Source organism: Helicoverpa armigera, chromosome 3, assembly GCF_030705265.1.
Source record: "Helicoverpa armigera isolate CAAS_96S chromosome 3, ASM3070526v1, whole genome shotgun sequence".
In the NCBI taxonomy this organism is placed as follows: domain Eukaryota; kingdom Metazoa; phylum Arthropoda; class Insecta; order Lepidoptera; family Noctuidae; genus Helicoverpa; species Helicoverpa armigera.
The window spans coordinates 1852955-1869236 of record NC_087122.1 but is presented as its reverse complement, the minus strand read 5'-3'; the positions used below and the strand labels follow the sequence as shown (position 1 = coordinate 1869236).

At 36.9% G+C, this 16282-nt stretch overlaps 3 protein-coding genes, 1 long non-coding RNA gene and 5 other non-coding genes across 10 annotated transcripts; all 9 read right to left on the bottom strand.

The window, feature by feature from the left end:
- Positions 1-1820: 1820 nt before the first annotated feature.
- On the bottom strand, positions 1821-2499 carry LOC110377539 (uncharacterized). The gene is made up of 2 exons (XM_049836695.2): positions 2433-2499; positions 1821-2137 (listed from the first exon to the last, which is right to left on the bottom strand). Exons 1-2 carry the CDS (start codon positions 2497-2499, stop codon positions 1821-1823), a joined length of 384 nt encoding a protein of 127 aa, XP_049692652.2.
- Positions 2500-5054: 2555 nt separating this feature from the next.
- LOC110377540 (keratin-associated protein 19-2) lies at positions 5055-6376 on the bottom strand. 2 transcript variants are annotated; one of them, XR_010278163.1, is made up of 2 exons: positions 6138-6376; positions 5055-5488 (listed from the first exon to the last, which is right to left on the bottom strand). XR_010278163.1 is itself a non-coding variant. In XM_064043592.1 (2 exons), the coding sequence occupies exons 1-2, from the start codon at positions 6270-6272 to the stop codon at positions 5118-5120; spliced, it is 402 nt and encodes a 133-aa protein (XP_063899662.1). In that variant the 5' UTR covers positions 6273-6376; the 3' UTR covers positions 5055-5117. The 2 variants fall into 2 exon arrangements, 1 of the variants encoding a protein (XP_063899662.1); XM_064043592.1 differs by having other exon boundaries at positions 6242-6376.
- A 426-nt stretch (positions 6377-6802) lies between these two features.
- LOC110377541 (ELL-associated factor 1) lies at positions 6803-7762 on the bottom strand. The gene is made up of 2 exons (XM_021336473.3): positions 7602-7762; positions 6803-7246 (listed from the first exon to the last, which is right to left on the bottom strand). The coding sequence occupies exons 1-2, from the start codon at positions 7702-7704 to the stop codon at positions 6921-6923; spliced, it is 429 nt and encodes a 142-aa protein (XP_021192148.3). The 5' UTR covers positions 7705-7762; the 3' UTR covers positions 6803-6920.
- Positions 7763-8297: 535 nt separating this feature from the next.
- On the bottom strand, positions 8298-8370 carry Trnaf-gaa (transfer RNA phenylalanine (anticodon GAA)). Its single transcript has one exon. It is a non-coding gene; the product is annotated as a tRNA-Phe (tRNA).
- Positions 8371-8469: 99 nt separating this feature from the next.
- Positions 8470-8542, bottom strand: Trnaf-gaa (transfer RNA phenylalanine (anticodon GAA)). The gene has a single exon. It is a non-coding gene; the product is annotated as a tRNA-Phe (tRNA).
- A 99-nt stretch (positions 8543-8641) lies between these two features.
- Trnaf-gaa (transfer RNA phenylalanine (anticodon GAA)) lies at positions 8642-8714 on the bottom strand. The gene has a single exon. It is a non-coding gene; the product is annotated as a tRNA-Phe (tRNA).
- Positions 8715-9836: 1122 nt separating this feature from the next.
- On the bottom strand, positions 9837-9909 carry Trnaf-gaa (transfer RNA phenylalanine (anticodon GAA)). Its single transcript has one exon. It is a non-coding gene; the product is annotated as a tRNA-Phe (tRNA).
- Positions 9910-10112: 203 nt separating this feature from the next.
- Positions 10113-10185, bottom strand: Trnaf-gaa (transfer RNA phenylalanine (anticodon GAA)). Its single transcript has one exon. It is a non-coding gene; the product is annotated as a tRNA-Phe (tRNA).
- Positions 10186-13534: 3349 nt separating this feature from the next.
- On the bottom strand, positions 13535-14438 carry LOC126055678 (uncharacterized). Its single transcript, XR_007511603.2, has 2 exons — positions 14230-14438; positions 13535-13788 (listed from the first exon to the last, which is right to left on the bottom strand). It is a non-coding gene; the product is annotated as an uncharacterized LOC126055678 (long non-coding RNA).
- Positions 14439-16282: the final 1844 nt, after the last annotated feature.

Genomic DNA, 16282 nt, shown 5'->3' with positions numbered 1-16282 from the left:
ATGATGAGTATATTATGGTGTAATTGCCTTCACATATGTATAAGTTTCATTTTGTATGAAACTTCATTAGAGACTTTATTGATTTACATATTATGAAATAATTATGGTGGGGTTTTTGCATTTGTACCAGGTACACGGAACGATTCACTCTTGTCCTGATTGATAGAAAATGTTTCCCATGAGCCAAAATGTTGACAGCAGAACTGTTTATTCTATTGATATTATAAGTAGTTATATAGCTTCAAGTTTGTCATGTTTTGGGAACAGTTTCTGTATCGTTTTGGATAAAGATAAGATTGTAAAACATACAATCATAGATCTTAGATGTAAGGGCTATAGGAAAGAAAACTAGTATATTTGCTCGATAGATTTTATTGCCTATTTACTTCAAAAACACTTTCTTGCCCAGTCTAACTAGATCCTTAATCATGCCCAAAGTTCTACTTTCAACATCAACTGTGTAGAATCTACGCAGTCTTCTTACATCTTCGGAAATAAAATAACAAAAAAGTTGCAACAAACATCTTTATTCCATTAAACAAAAGCCAGTGTTATTTTTCAAATCGACATCCAATATCATAAACAACTTCTTTAAAAGTCTTTATCCTCGTCCACCAGCCTGGGAGCTGGCACTGGATTGTGCTTGAGATCCTGACGAGCCACCGGTGCTGAAGCTGATGGATTTACTCTTGGAAACGCTGAAGGATCCAGATTGAGGCCGCTGAGGACCCTGGTTGTGGTAGCCACCGAATTGTGAGCCACGGTGTGGCGCTGAAAAAAGAGGAAACTAGCTTTTAAACAAAGTTCAGAGGCTTGGAAAACCCTGCTTCTGCTTGTTACTTGTTGTTCTGGTTGAAAATGGTGTCGATGATAAAACATTGAAATTGTAGAAGGTCAGCAATTTTGACAAACTTATTACGATTCTGTTTCGAAAATTGCCTCCCAACTAAACTTTATGTCAGTGAGTAAAAGTTTCTCGTTGTTCACAGTGGTTCCTATAATAAGTTTACCGTCAGTACTGTTCCCGACATGTCTTTCCTAAAATAGGATAGAAAATTTGAGATTAATAAAAAATAATTACCTGCATCAACACTAAACAAGCTAACTAAGACTAGAACAGCCAACAGACAGTATGTTAAGCGAGCCATGTTGCACGATGTTGAAGGATTCACAACAACTGATACAAAACTGCTCAATACTCCCCTTTTTATTGGTCTGTAATAGGAAATCCTAAAATAGAATCCAAGTGAGAATTTTAACACTTACCGATTTATTTGATAGGACAACAATCTCGTTGGTTATGGAGTACTATTGTCAAAAATCGAATGACAACAGTGTAATAGATTTTTCACACGGGCCGATTTTCCGAGCGGATTTACCACTCGGTTCATCCGCACCGCCCATACAAATCGGGCAATACTCAGAAAGTCTGCCTATGTGAAAAGGCTGTTACAACATTTGAGGAGCTGTTTTCGTAAGACACGTTAATGTCCGTTGAATATAGTAAGGGAAAAGCAAGACCTAACTAAATGTATTTTTAATATTTGTTTTTGTTTCAATGAGGAGTAAGTATATTGTTTGCAAAGCGATACTTTGTTATAAAATTAGGAGCCTCCGCCAGTGGTTCCATACTCGTGTCGGACGTAGCAAACAAACAAACTTCAGCATTGTAATATTCCATAGGTTTAGATACCTAAATTATATATATACCTCTACAATTTATTTATTTACATATTAATAAAAACACAACACATACTTATAAAATCATTTTTTTTATTTCAAAACATACAAAAAACTTTTAACACACTTGAGCCACAGTCTTATTTGCCAAATCCACCAGCGTTAGAACTAGATTGAGCTTGCGATCCCCCTCCATTACCAAAACTGATTGATGAACTCTTCGAAGCACTGAATGAACCAGGGAATCCTCCATTGTTACCATATCCATAACCTGGACCTCCAAAGCCGGGTCTGTGGAAACCGTGGCCCCCAAAGCCGGGGCCACCATAGCCGGGACCCCCAAAGCCGCGGCCTCCGTAGCCTGGGCCGCCAAAGCCGGGTCTTCCGAAAGCACCTATGCCGATTCCAATTCCCACGCCACCGCCTCCGAACTGTGGAGATCTCACTGGACGTGATGCTGAAATTAAAATAGGAACAATTAGTATATGTGTATTAAATGAATTTTTAAGGACAATAATTTGTAAACCCACGGACTCTTAACAGAGCTAAGAGTGTATCAGTTAAATCGTTTGTGAAAATTCTTGTCGGTGAAAATTCTCGTTTGTGAAAAAGTGAAAATCCGAAATTCTTATATGAAACAATTTTAATTAAACACTGAAATTATTTGACTAAGTTATAGACAAGTTTCCTGAGTAAGAAGTTAGAACTTAATTTACTTGAAACCTAAAAACACAGAAACAAATAAAAATTACCTGCGTCAATGGTTGAGACATTAGCTAAGACTAGAATAGCCAAAACACAAACTGCAAGACGAGCCATATTGTAAGTATGTAGGTATGTAAATGTAGACGAATGTCACTGAATACTGAAATAAAAACATAAGTGTACACCATTTTATATATTGATTGAAGTCGATCGGGTGCCAATTTTCACACCTGCGCCGGTAATTTCCTGATCACAATTCTACATATTTTGGAAATTCCTTGCGGTTTTTCTATTTTTGTAATTGGAATTATAGGATCTTCTAAGATTCGTTACTTATTTATATTTATTGAATAGCAATGCGGCCAGTCTTCTGGGCACGTTTTTGGTTTTTTATTCCCTTTTATTTTTATTCTAGTTTGTACGTAAGTTGTAGGGAATAATTTAGTTTGTGCATATAGTAATAGTTTTAATTTTTAGTGTAAATATGTCAATTATAATGTCATGTCTTATGTATGTACTTGCTACTTAAGTGTAATTCTTGACCAATTATAATGGAAGCTCTTAATAAAACTTTGTTTATAACGAACTTATTTTCTATTCGTTAACTTTATTGCAATTCGTTTTTCACTTCAAACTTGGCTTAGGTAATCAGGAAATCATGTATTAAACCTGTGTATTGTAGGTGTAGGTATTATCATCTAATTAGCACCTAAAGGGCATGGCATGTTTATGTCAATGACATTATCTATAGGTATCTTGTTTTTAGCATCTTCCAAATATTCCATTGTATTGAATCAAACTGTAGATAGCGAGATACATATTAAGACTTTTGTTATTTTGTAAAGTGAAAGATATATGGATTCTTGCTGCTCTTGTAGATCGTTTAGGCATTTTTGAGTACCTAGATCCGCTATACAGAGAGTACTGTTTTTCCAAAGTTCTAGTTAATCAGCCCTATATTTGTTATTTTGTGTCTAAAACCTGAAAATGTAATTATGAAAGTAGAAGTTTGAAGATCGGTTAGGCGGACCCGTCATGTAACCAGACCTGTAAAGGTATGTACCTATTTATAATTGTGTTTACTGATGATGGCCAACGACCCTTAGATAATTGGGAAACCCCTCTGTGGTCTATGATGTATGTGATGACGTACAAAGTAACATTGGCATAACCATCTCAATCAATAGCCACACAGTGTTTGTCCTTTGTATATCACTATTAGCTTTTCTTAAGTTCACAGAATATTTATTTTTTTAATTCTCTATATTTTGGGTTCTGATGGACGAAGGTTTCTCACTTAAACCTAACTTTAAAACTATTCTTACTTACTTACTGCTTCATTGCTTAGCTGTTTGAGTATATTACATTATTTTTTCGATGCTTCTGTCCCATCATGTAAGTTCTAATAATGTCGGGACACCTTTTCACACACGGTCGTTTAGCCCCATGGTAAGTTATTAATTAACTTGTGTTATGGGTGCTAACACAACTGATAAACTACATATAGCTACATATATATGTCACCGTAAGATTACAAACATCGTTAGATTACAATCTATCTCGAGAGATTGTAAACTGTCGAATTATTGTGAACCGTAACATCTGATTGCAATTTCACGCATTATGTTTCGCTATATTGTAATCTATCGATGAGAAATTGTCAAATTGTCAACTGTCCGAAAGCTCTCCCTGATTGGTCATTCTTTTTGTAAGATCGACCAATAATCCGTTCTGTTCCCATGGAGTTCCCGTAGAGTTAGGAATGAAATAGAGGTGTCAGTTAAATAAAATAAATGCTCTTCAAAAATTCTTCAAGTATTTATTATTTAGTACGAGGATGTAATTAATATTCCTGACATATGGAGAGAACAAATTGTAACGAAATATTTATTCTTCAAATACAAATTGAAATTGGAAACATATTGATTTCTGACACTTACGCGAATATTAGACATTTAAATAAAACTACTTTTACGGATTTTATCGCGGTTATATTATATTATTTAATCCCGACGTTTAAAACCGACCGCGATAAAATCCGTAAAAGTAGTTTTATTTAAATGAAATTGGAAAATTATAAGAAACTTTTATAAAAAAAAAAAACAAAACAATTAGGTAGTTTGTCTTCAAACACAAATTCATTCCTAACTCTACGGGAACTCCATGGCAACAGAACGGCTGGTCGTGATTGGTCGATCTTACAAAAAGACTGACCAATCAGGGAGAGCTTTCGGACAGTTGACAATTTGACAATTTCTCATCGATAGATTACAATATAGCGAAAAATAATGCGTTAAATTGCAATCAGATGTTACGGTTCACAATAATTCGACAGTTTACAATCTCTCGAGATAGATTGTAATCTAACGATGTTTGTAATCTTACGGTGACATATACATATTTATAAATACATATTGTAACACCCAGACCACGGCCAACAAGCATGCTCATCAGCATCACACAAATGTCGACCGAACCGGGAATCGAACCCGGGACCTCAGGTCCTGCAGTCCGGCATGGTGACCATTGCGCCATCGAGGTACAAGTAGTGAACATTATATGTAGATATTAACATGTAGCCAGGTCTGGCTTATTTATTACACTTAGGCTTAGATATATTTATTCTTTTATTTATGCCAATATGTAAAAGTCAGAAAATAAATACAACATTTTAATACAAAGTAATTTATTATAACATAATCACAGGTTTTTTTGTATAATTCACATAAATATCATTTTCCGAAACCACCAGCGTTTGAACTTGCACTGGACTGAGCACCACCTCCATTTCCAAAACTAATTGATGTACTTTTGGATATACTCAATCCCGGATTACCACCGTATCCATAACCAGGCCCACCGTAACCGGGCCCACCAAATCCGGGTCCACCGAAGCCGGGCTGACCGTAACCGGGGCCCCCAAAGCCGGGGTATCCATATCTAAAGTGGTGATGATGGTGGTGCCCAAAGCCTCCGTAACCGTAGCCAGGACCGTAGCCAGGACCGTAGCCAGGACCGTAACCTCCAGGGTACGGTGAGATTCCGCCAATTACACCTCCGACACCAAACACTCCGAATTGTGGTGATCTTGCTACTCGAAGTGCTGAAAAGTGAGAAATAAATATAACTTTTTTCCTCTAAATCATTTAAAATGGCTTGGACAGAGAAAAAAAATCACGATTTGATTAAGATATGTAGGTACTGAAATTTTATTTAAGTAAGTATTTTTATCAGTTTTCGCGTCCATTTTTAGAACATAGTCATTAGCGGATAGAAAACAAATAAGTTTTGATAGGTGCTTCTGGTAACTCAAAGATATTGCAACATCATTCGTTGGAAGCCGACCCCAACATAGTAGGGAAAAGGCTCGGAGGATGATGATGATGATGATTCGCTTACAATTAACTTGTAAAGTTAATTTTAAGTTTATTATCAAACAGTTTTCCAATATTACCTGCATCACTACTTTCAAAACCAGCTACAAGTACCACAGCAATCACAAACCACATGAGACGAGCCATATTGTCTAAACAACAAACAACTGATCTGTTCTCAACGATACAACAGTTTATATCGAACCATGGCAGTACAAATATACAACGTAAGTGACAATTCTAACACACCGTAACTGTGATAATTCGTTTCTAAATAGGAAAATCCTTATTATATTGGTTTCTCCTGATGGTTGCAAAATATGCAACCTTGTTCAGCAGGCCTTGGTCTTGGGTTACATTTTATATTTTTGGAAATACCTCTACGAAGGTATTGTTGATAAGCTCGTTACATCCAGGTTAGTATTCTTCTACTTCTCCCTATCTTGTTCCCAAGTTATTTGGGGTTGGCAGATTATGTTTACCGCGTTCGTTCTCTCTAGGTCTCCAAGTCATGTTTAGTTCTGTCAATTAATCCAAGTATTCTTATAATCTGTAACCAGTCATGTAAAGTTCTGATGTATCCATCTTGATTGAAATCAAACAAACAACAGGCTATGAAGGTCTAATAGAAAATCTTTGCACCTCTGCGGTTTAGGCTTTATATAGCAGAAATATTGACAAATACGTGTTAACTACAAGTTCATGGCTGATCAAATCCTGATAGTATTGCACAACATGGAGATATTTTTAATGATCTGTTTATATTGCATTTTGACTGTTCATATTATACAATCCCTATTTGTTAGGTCAGTTGAGACAAAAGTCATTTAAGCAGCTCAGAGGGTATCATTAAAAGAGAAAAATTAAGTAAAGTAACTAAAGTAATTGCAAATGAATAATATGTTCCCCTACTGAATAGAGCAAACATTGAATTAATTTAAGACGGTTTTTGTCTACGGTGCAAAACTTATGTTTTTCTTAACACTATAACACTTTATCTCTGAGGCATCTTACTTAATAAGGGAAAATAAAACAAAAACCAATAAAAAAACAAAAACATTTATTTTTACAAAGCAATCAACACATTTCAAACACATCTTCAAAACTTAAACATCATTTGCCTTTATCATTCGATGGTTCACTCGCCCAGATTTATTAACTTTACCCAGAACTGGATCCACCACTTGATGCTGCACTAGACCCACTGCCTGATCCTGCACTGGACCCAGCACTCGACTGAGCATTGTTCCCAGAACTTATACTAATAGTCTTGGAAATACTGATGGAACCGCCTTCAGGGATGTCGTACTTCGAGTCATGGCCGTGGTGACCATGGCTGTGGTGTCCGTGACCCCGGTGGCTGTCGAAGTCAGGCCCGCAGCTGGGGCCGAAACTGGGGCCGTAGCCGGGGCCGAAGCCACGTGGGGGTGGTGGTGGTGGTGGACGACCGTAACCGCCAAAGTATTGAGGTGAACGAGCTATGCGAGCTGTGAACAAAAAAGAGTAACTTTAGGTACAATTTTGTAAAAAAAAAATTGAGCCAAGAAACGTTGAGTGGTCTACACAAAACTTTACCTATCTATTAAAAAGTCTTCACAAAAATTCATGCAGAATCTTTCACATTAGGTATGTATTATGCTTTAATCTTTTAACCACCAGATCTTAACTCATAATAAGAAATACAGAAACAACTGATACAGAAAAGTAAAAGCTGCAAAAGACTGACCTTTAAAAACCGAATACTTAGCTTCTCCCTAAGATACCTAAGGTTAGGTTAATAAGTAATGTTTAAATAACGCAAAGTGCTAAATTATATCCTAGTAAATAATTAATTAGAATTACCTGCATAACCAACTTCCAAATAAGCGCAAACAACGAGGAGTGCAATACAAACTACACTAAGTCGTGTCATTTTGATCCTTTGAACATCACTGACTAAGAACATATTCAACACCAATTTATATTTCCATACTAAACGTTTAATTTGAACCTAAGTGAGAAAATACACCATTCTTGTCAATTTTGGAAGTAGATTTTCAAGCATTTTCCAACATATATTTTTAATTTTCAACCTTATTGTGAACAACATAAAAGACATTATACAACGATCGAATTTAATCACGAAATCTGCTAAATATAAATCTGAACTCTATTTCATCGTATGTAGGTGCTAAAGTTGTTGCGCAAATTAGAATGCTGTGAAACAAATATTTGTTTTTATGATTTCCTGGGACATGGGGAGTCACCCGTACCTATTGGAGTAGTTATGTACTTAAATAATGAACCTGATCATCGGTTAGGTCCTAATTATTTAGATAAACTTACTTTTTGCTCAGTCATTCAAAAAGTATCCTGCAGTCTATTTGATAAATGGGATACTAGTTCCTGAGATTAGCTCATTCAAACAAACATACCCACTATCCCCAGTATCGAGATATACTTTCGGGAGTCTCTCATCTGGAAATCTTAAGTTAGTATAGTTCACTACTATTTAGACTGAAACTAACCGTACCTCATACTATGCTGAAACAAAAAGGTTGCCGAAACCCGGGATCGAACCAGGGACCTTTAGATCTTCAGTCTAACGCTCTCCCAACTGAGCTATTTTGGCTGTATTCACAAATGCAGTATGATTCCACCCCAACTACGGATTAAGGCAATTCGGAAAAAAAGAATTAATAAGTTAATGTAGATTATCAAAAATATGATCTGCCGAAACCCGGGATCGAACCAGGGACCTTTAGATCTTCAGTCTAACGCTCTCCCAACTGAGCTATTTCGGCTATATTCATGAATGCAGTATGATTCCACCATAACTGCGGAATATGGCAATTCGGAAAAAAAGAATTAATAAGTTAATATAGATTATCAAAAATATGATCTGCCGAAACCCGGGATCGAACCAGGGACCTTTAGATCTTCAGTCTAACGCTCTCCCAACTGAGCTATTTCGGCTGTGCGAAAGGGGTCAAAATTGGCCAAAACTACGTGTGTTACTTTCACCGCTGCAGATTCGGGATGGGGACGTGCGAGTCTTGAAGTTATTTTGTAGAATGATGTGCAGAAATAACGTACAATTCATATTAATATGCTAAATAAAATTCCGATCCATAAAGAGAAAAAGGCCCCCAACTAGGTACCTACTAAAAACTTCTTCAACTACTCGTAGTCAGGAATCAACCAAGCAATTTTCAATCTTGTCGTTGTTGTGTTATTAAAATATTTTAAAATATATCACTTTTTTAGTCTATTTTATTACATACGACAAACTAGACTTCTCATAGAGGGAACTGCAGGTTACTTGACAATTACCTGACTAGCCCTGGACTTTCTCAAATCCACCTTACGGCTTTTAGCTGAAATTGTAACAACACCTGCTACTGTGTGTTACTCGGTAACTATACATGTTGGAACTAAAAAGCTTTGCGTGTCCTCCTAGACACGGGGGTATAACACCGACAACATCCAGACTGCGGGCGGCTTTGTAAAAGTTCCTAAAACAAAGCGATTAGCCGGGCAATGATCCAACCGACCGGTAATCAAAACCTTGGCTAGCTTTGCAGACAGGCTGGCGAAACCCGGGAAACCAATGGGCAGTTAAAAGTAGATAACCTATCAACTAGCATAAAGTGCTAGTAAGCTACAAATAAGAAAGCTCAGTGGCTCAAACTCCTCGCAAACTAATCAGCCATACCCTGATTAACAAAGATTGAAATCCCGACCCAGAGTTGTTGCGTATGCAGATGTACTTAGCTAGCAATATTTCTAATGAGCACAATGGTGCGATCCGTCACGTTTGCCATATCTGCACGTGATCGCCACAGGTGTTGTTAGATCGACCGATAGTCTGCGCGTTCAGATATTCAAACTACACTAGGTACTCAACGAGAATGTTAATATTGCACCTAATTATTCGGAGCTAGTGTTTGGGAGATATGTAAATTATGTATAAGATACCTATATCATTTGAGGCTTGTATGAGGAGGACCCATAAGGCTTCTTAAGATTCAGTAGCATTTTCAAACAAATCAAAGATTAGAATTGGTGGCGGAAGGGGTGTAAAACAAAATAATCATCTGCCGAAACCCGGGTTCGAACCAGGGACCTTTAGATCTTCAGTCTAACGCTCTCCCAACTGAGCTATTTCGGCTATTGCTGTTGTTCCAAGCGAGGTACGTCCATCAAGGGATGAAGCCCTCAAAATAACATAAAAATGCAACTTGCAGTGTAGTTTGTGAGGTTATTTTCCGAACTTACAAGGCTGTGAAGGTGTAAAATCAAAGCTAAGTAAGTATAACTACATTATAGGGACATCGAATTAAAACCTAGCAGGTTAAGTCATAAAAAGAATGTTGCCGAAACCCGGGATCGAACCAGGGACCTCTAGATCTTCAGTCTAACGCTCTCCCAACTGAGCTATTTCGGCTATGAAGGGGTAAGTTAAAAAGTAGGTCGGAAAATTTTCAGTACAGGGTATCGTTCGATAACTCCCTGTACCTATCTCGGGTTTGCTTCCCACATATTCCATTCTTTAACATATTATTGATAGCCTTATCATTTGCTGTAGTCCACAAAATTGTAAACAATAGGTTACAACTGATGCAACATATACCTATCTACGTATATGAAGCGATATCATTGCTATGATTTTTTAATGTTTGCCTGTGAATCTCCGCTGATGAAGGAGTCAAGAAGACGCTGTGAAGCTTCTGCTATACTAGCATTGTCGGGGCTGCGAGATTGTTCAAGACTTATCGTGGACTTGGTACATAAAGGGCTTAGTACAGAAGAACGAACAAAGTTAACCGTCGCGTTGCACTCATAGCGTGAGGGGTCATCTTGGATGTTCTGCCACCTAAAACCACCAATAATTAAATGTTTTGAATGACTGAATTCATGGTTGACGACAATATAGCAATCACATGATACATAATTTATGAAGTTCCTGATAATATTTTGTCAGTAGGTAGCTATAAGGAAAACCGCAAAAAATCACACGCTCGCAATGTCTTCATAATTTGCTTAAAAAATATATCTATTCGTGGAACAGACGTCTATTTATACGCAGGATACACATCTATTGTGTTTGATATATTTTCCTATTATATTTTAATGGATACCTTACGTATTTTCGTGCGTAAATACTGTCAATGACCTCTAGCAACTGTTTATCGTGTAATTTTGGGCAAAATCACATAGGTAGTTGTTCCTCTCTGCTGATAGCAATATGACTTGATGATACGCTTCACGCAGACATAAATAAAATAGGTAATACCGTTCCTTACGTTTCGTTATCATTATGCATTATGTTTTCTTAAACTTTCACAAAGCAGCCCGTAGTCTGGAAGCTGGTGATTGATCCCCGTGCATCGGAGAGCATGTAGGTAAATGTCGGTCGGTCCCGAGCCTGATCTTTCTCTGGTCGTGTCGGATTGCCGTCCCATCGGGTTTTGAGAGTGAAGGAATAAGGAGTGCACCTGTGTCTGCGCAAATGCTCGTGTACTATAATATGTCCTGCGCAGCTGGCTGATCTCCTTAAATGAGAACAGCCGCCGTGGTTGATGTGATGTGTAGCAAAGGGTGTGCAAGGCTTTTGAGACTTTTGGGATAGTTTTTCATAAAAATTGAAAATTTCTGAAAATGACCAGTTTTTTTTGAATACCTAAAAATAAGACGAAAACCATCTGGGCACTTTTTGCCAACGGTTCGCCTGAAAATGAGCACTGAATGTCATTCTGCGATGTAGGTATGTAAAAACACTTTCTTTCGAGCAAATTTAGTTTTTGGTAATCACCTACTTACTACGGTCGGAAAATCAAGTGCAAGTACCTACTTCTAATCAATACGAACAAAGGTAAACTCCTACTTCTAGGTGGTAGTACCAAGGGGTATAGCCTATAGAAGTTTGAGATAGAAGACCAAGCGATTCGAGTTCAAGTATTAAAGTAAAGGCGCCCCGCTTACTTGCCGCATTTTATTTCCCTAAACGTAACTAGATGGCGTTGTTACTTTCTGAATCGCGCTATGGTTTCGTTACCGCGGAATGGTGTAGTCTCCAAGAGACGTTAAGGCGCTGATTTTGATGAAACTTTTAATATTTTTGGACTTCGTTCGCAACTGCTTCGTGTTGTTCGCTGAACGATCATTATACTAAATTATGATTGTACAATGTCAATGTACAAAACTACAATCAAGTGCGTTTTTTTTTCAATCTTACGAAGAATTTATGTAGGTAAGCCTCTGCCGCGACCCGGAGATAACATCACCCGGGATAAAGTAGTCTATAGTCTGCAGGGTACCTATGTCAAATATCCCTAAACCAATGCAGCCGTTTTAGCCTGTCTTGCACGCAGATTATTTTAATGTTTTATGATGGCAGGGTTTTTTTATGGTGCCAATGTGCCATTATTTTTATAATTGTTGGCAAACTTAAAAACGTCTCCCAACTAGCTTCCAAGCACCTCCACTCCACCGTATGATTTGTTAGTAGGTAAATACCTAAAACTCGCTTTTTCTACATAACTTTTTACTGTCTTGAGTAATTTTGCGTGTGTTACAAATTACAATGAACAGGTAAATTGTATTTATTGCTGATTTTAGAAGTCAATATATACAGTTAGGATTGTTAGTTTAAAAAAACTAGGAAAAAAACTATTTACAAGCAATTAGCAATTTATCTATCTATATCTATACATATAATAAATCTGTAAAAAAGCTGTGTCTGTACATTGAATATATTAAAAAAATAATAATTGGGTGGGGTTTAGAAACAGTAATGGAGCACAAATCCAAAAAAAAAATTCTGTCTGTTTGTCTGTATGTCTGTATGTCTGTTTGTTTGTACACGCTAATCTTCCGAACTACTGAACGGATTTCAATGATTTTTTCTTTGTTGTATCAGTATTAAGCCTGGTCAACATATAGGCTATAATTTATCTTCGAAACTTGAAGACCTGATGCAGAACACCAACAGACCAACAAAACTATAAGAGATACAAAAATGGTGCCATGGCAAAAATTGTTTCATGTGATGAGCATTTTCAGCTGAGATAATAAATTTTAAGATCTGGAACACCTGATGTGGAACCCCAAGAGCCCAGCTTCTCTGTACCATATACAGGTATGGCGTTTTAGCAAAAGTTGTTCAATTTGATAAGCACTTTCTATTGACTTATACAAATTGAAGATCTAAAACACCTGATGTGGAACTCCAGGGGCCCAGCTAGACTATAGCATATAGAGGTATGACGTTTTAGCAAAAGTGGTTCAATCTGATAAGCACTCTCTATTGACGTATAAACATCGAAGATCTGGAACACCTGATGTGGAACTTCAAGAGCAATACTACACTTAAAATGTATAGAAATGAATGTTACGAAATAGGTATGGTGTCAAAAAAAGTAATTAGTCCATCTTTATACACTATAGAAATGAACCCAAGGACAATCCCCGGTGGACGTCGTTAAAAAAAAAGAGAATCCCCGGTTCTGTGCTATACCATTCCTAACTGTGGATGAATACTACTTGGGCTATTTTAACCCTTAATTTGGCAAGCATAATCTTTATCAAATTTTATTAAAAAAATACTGTAGTCTAATTATTTGAGGTATAAGGAAATAGAGAAAAATATTCAAAAAAAATTTTTTTCAGTAATTGCGCTGAAATAATATGTATCTTATTTTACACATTGCCAAATACGGAGGAAGGTATAGTTTTTCGATAATGTATCCAAAAGGATACATTACCAAATCGGGGTTATAAAATAATATAGTTAATTGGTAAGAATATGTATTTTTTTACATGAAAATCGTGAAAACAGTTCCGTTGTTCAGTTGGACATAATCTCACATTACATTTTATCCGAATCCAGTGAAGGTGTTGAGGAACTACTATAAGAATCATGTTGTATTCCATAAACTGGCAAAGATGTGTTATCTTCCTCATTGTCTGTTGTGTCACTGTCGTCCGATCGTGCATTTCCTGCAGGAATCAACACTAGAATGCGCTTTGATCTTGCTTGTTGTAATACCTACGACCAAAAAAATTGCACATGCAACCAAACCAAACCCAAGCAAACTGAATACTGAACTGTTTATATGAAATTATGTCAAAAATTATGCAAAAAAAAATCTAAATAAAAATTAATTTTATCCAACGGAACCTTACGGAATGCTGTAGGGTCTCTCATGCGTGTTGTTAATATTTTTTGATGTAAACATTACGAGAAATTAACTTGCGATAATAGGTTAACTTTTGGCAATGTGTCTTTAAAGATACAATGTTGTATAGTCGACATTTGAGCAAAGTATCTTTAAAGATACATTGAGGTTTGACAACTTGTCATGGCTCGATAAATACATTTCTATGCCATAAATTCAGCTAAATCGTTAGTATATTACGTTACACACATAAAATAGTAAGAACCTGACATCATCACATATAAAAAATAATAAAAATCAATAAAACTTACAGCTTTGTTGCTCTTCTCGTCCGTCATTTTTTCAGGTTGACGTAAATAGGTATGTCCAGTTGTTGAAAATGCAATAGACTTAATTTTCCTAGTGATGTCATGAGTCAAACTTTATAATTAAATTGATCGATTCAAAAAAATACAATTATTTAATGTTACAGATTTTTTTAAAGTTGTTGTATCTTTAAAGATACATTTTCAAATTAAGGGTTAATGGGATGCTAATGGGAGGCTAATGGGATGATGGGACTAGGAATGGGGAAACTACGGGAACTCTGGCACCTGCGATGACAATGTATTAGATACATGTAAAAATGGCAGGTGGAGACTCGCCAGCTCACTTACTGGGCCCCCGGGAGTCAGTCACTGAATAGCAACAAGAGGGCAACAGGGACATGAGCGGTTGAAGTGTGAGGATACCTCGGCAGATTTTAAACGCAGATTACGCGCTCCCTTTGCGTCAGTTACCAGTTACCACGAGGCACCTATCGAGGATCGTTACTAACCCTGTTCTAGCGACTCCACTCTGGACGGCCAAGCCAAGCCAGAGGCGTGAGACCTACCCCCGTCATGGTTCACTCCGACCGGCCGGAGATGGGGGACAGTATACTCTCCCTGGAGAACTCAGTATATTTAGCCCCGCGGGGTCGCTACTCCCCGTCATCAGCCTCAGATCTCCTGCGGTGCTTATATCTCATTCCTCCTCCAGATAACGGTCATCCAAAATATACGTAGAAAGTATATACGAACTTAGAAAAGTTGCATTGGCAGGCACTTGCCAGACCTGGAATCAAAGACGCATGCTCATACTTGTGAGATTGGTTCTCTACCCACTAAACCACCACGACTTCCACTAAGTCATCACGACTTTGTCATTTCAGTAACATTTAATGTTTTTTTACGTAATAATACGTGTAATATTTTTGCCACACAAAACTTAAATGCGGACTAATTAGAATCACTACTTTTATCCCTATGGGTGATCATAGTATATTGTATTGTTGTATATTGCAGTTCAGTTCCCAGCGTTTTTTTTTGTCTGCTGTGCTTTTGCCGTTGAAGTATAAAAATTAAATATATGAAACGTTTCTAATGGCTATGCGTATTCCGTTGTTTTCAAGTCAACGGGCCCTTAAAATTCAATATCAGACGATTCAGATCTTTGATTTTGCTGACCCCGTAGTCGCTGGCATAAGGGACAGGATCCGCGTACGAAGTCGCGGGCAGAAGCTAGTCAAAGAATAAACTTGCCTAATCATAAGGGATCCTGTTAGTTTTATACGAATGCACTTAGATTCAGTGCTAAAGTTAATGTGGATTCCTCTAGCCTTAAAATTTCTTCTACAATTAATCCCCTCTTTAAAAAAGCATAAGTAGATACGCACTAATATTGCAAATGGTTAAAATTCTGCTAAAAGAGTAGAAAAAGATATGCATAGGTATGCTTCGTGCACAGTGGAGTGCATAGCTTTAATGAGACCCTTTAGTAAGCAAGCAAGCATAAGGTAATATTAATAAAGTTGTTAGTATGTGAGAAACACAAAAGTGATAGTTATGAGACATTTATTAGCAAGTACCCAACAAGCACAGTTAATTAGTGTTAGTAAGACTATACAATTAAATGATGTTAAAGAATTATAATACTGACTGTTTACATGTTATTGTGAACGATATGAGCACTTTGCAAGTAACTGTATTAATATATAAGAGGTTGTTAATATTCCATGATTCTTTTATAACCCCTTAAGCAAAAACAAGGGTGTTATAAGTTTGAAAGCTTTGTGTCCGGAGCTCTTAAACAGATAACTAATTTGTACATGGCGTGCCAGTGGTGTTTCTTAGGTAGGTTTCATGAAAGTCGGCTTAGACGTTTTAAATCTTTAAGCTTATGTAAACAGAATCAGGTTGAAAACATCGCCTTAAGAAGCCTTGCGAAATACAGCACTCCATAGTACTTATTGACTTTTTAAAGGTTTATTATAATACAATTACTTGCACAGTGCACCAATAAGATGACAATGAGATAAGTTAGTTTCTAAAACTATGTAGGTAT

What these genes read in the sequence shown, in the direction of transcription:
- LOC110377539 (XM_049836695.2), bottom strand. Translation starts at nt 2,499, where the DNA reads ATGGCTCGTCTTGCAGTTTGTGTTTTGGCTATTCTAGTCTTAGCTAAT. An exon ending in TGTCTCAACCATTGACGCAG is followed by an intron (nt 2,138 to 2,432) that starts GTAATTTTTATT and finishes TTTTAATTTCAG; the next exon opens with CATCACGTCCAGTGAGATCT.
- LOC110377540 (XM_064043592.1), bottom strand. Translation starts at nt 6,272, where the DNA reads ATGACTTGGAGACCTAGAGAGAACGAACGCG. An exon ending in ACCTAGAGAGAACGAACGCG is followed by an intron (nt 5,489 to 6,241) that starts GTAAACATAATC and finishes CTCACTTTTCAG; the next exon opens with CACTTCGAGTAGCAAGATCA.
- LOC110377541 (XM_021336473.3), bottom strand. Translation starts at nt 7,704, where the DNA reads ATGTTCTTAGTCAGTGATGTTCAAAGGATCAAAATGACACGACTTAGT. An exon ending in TTTGGAAGTTGGTTATGCAG is followed by an intron (nt 7,247 to 7,601) that starts GTAATTCTAATT and finishes TTTTGTTCACAG; the next exon opens with CTCGCATAGCTCGTTCACCT.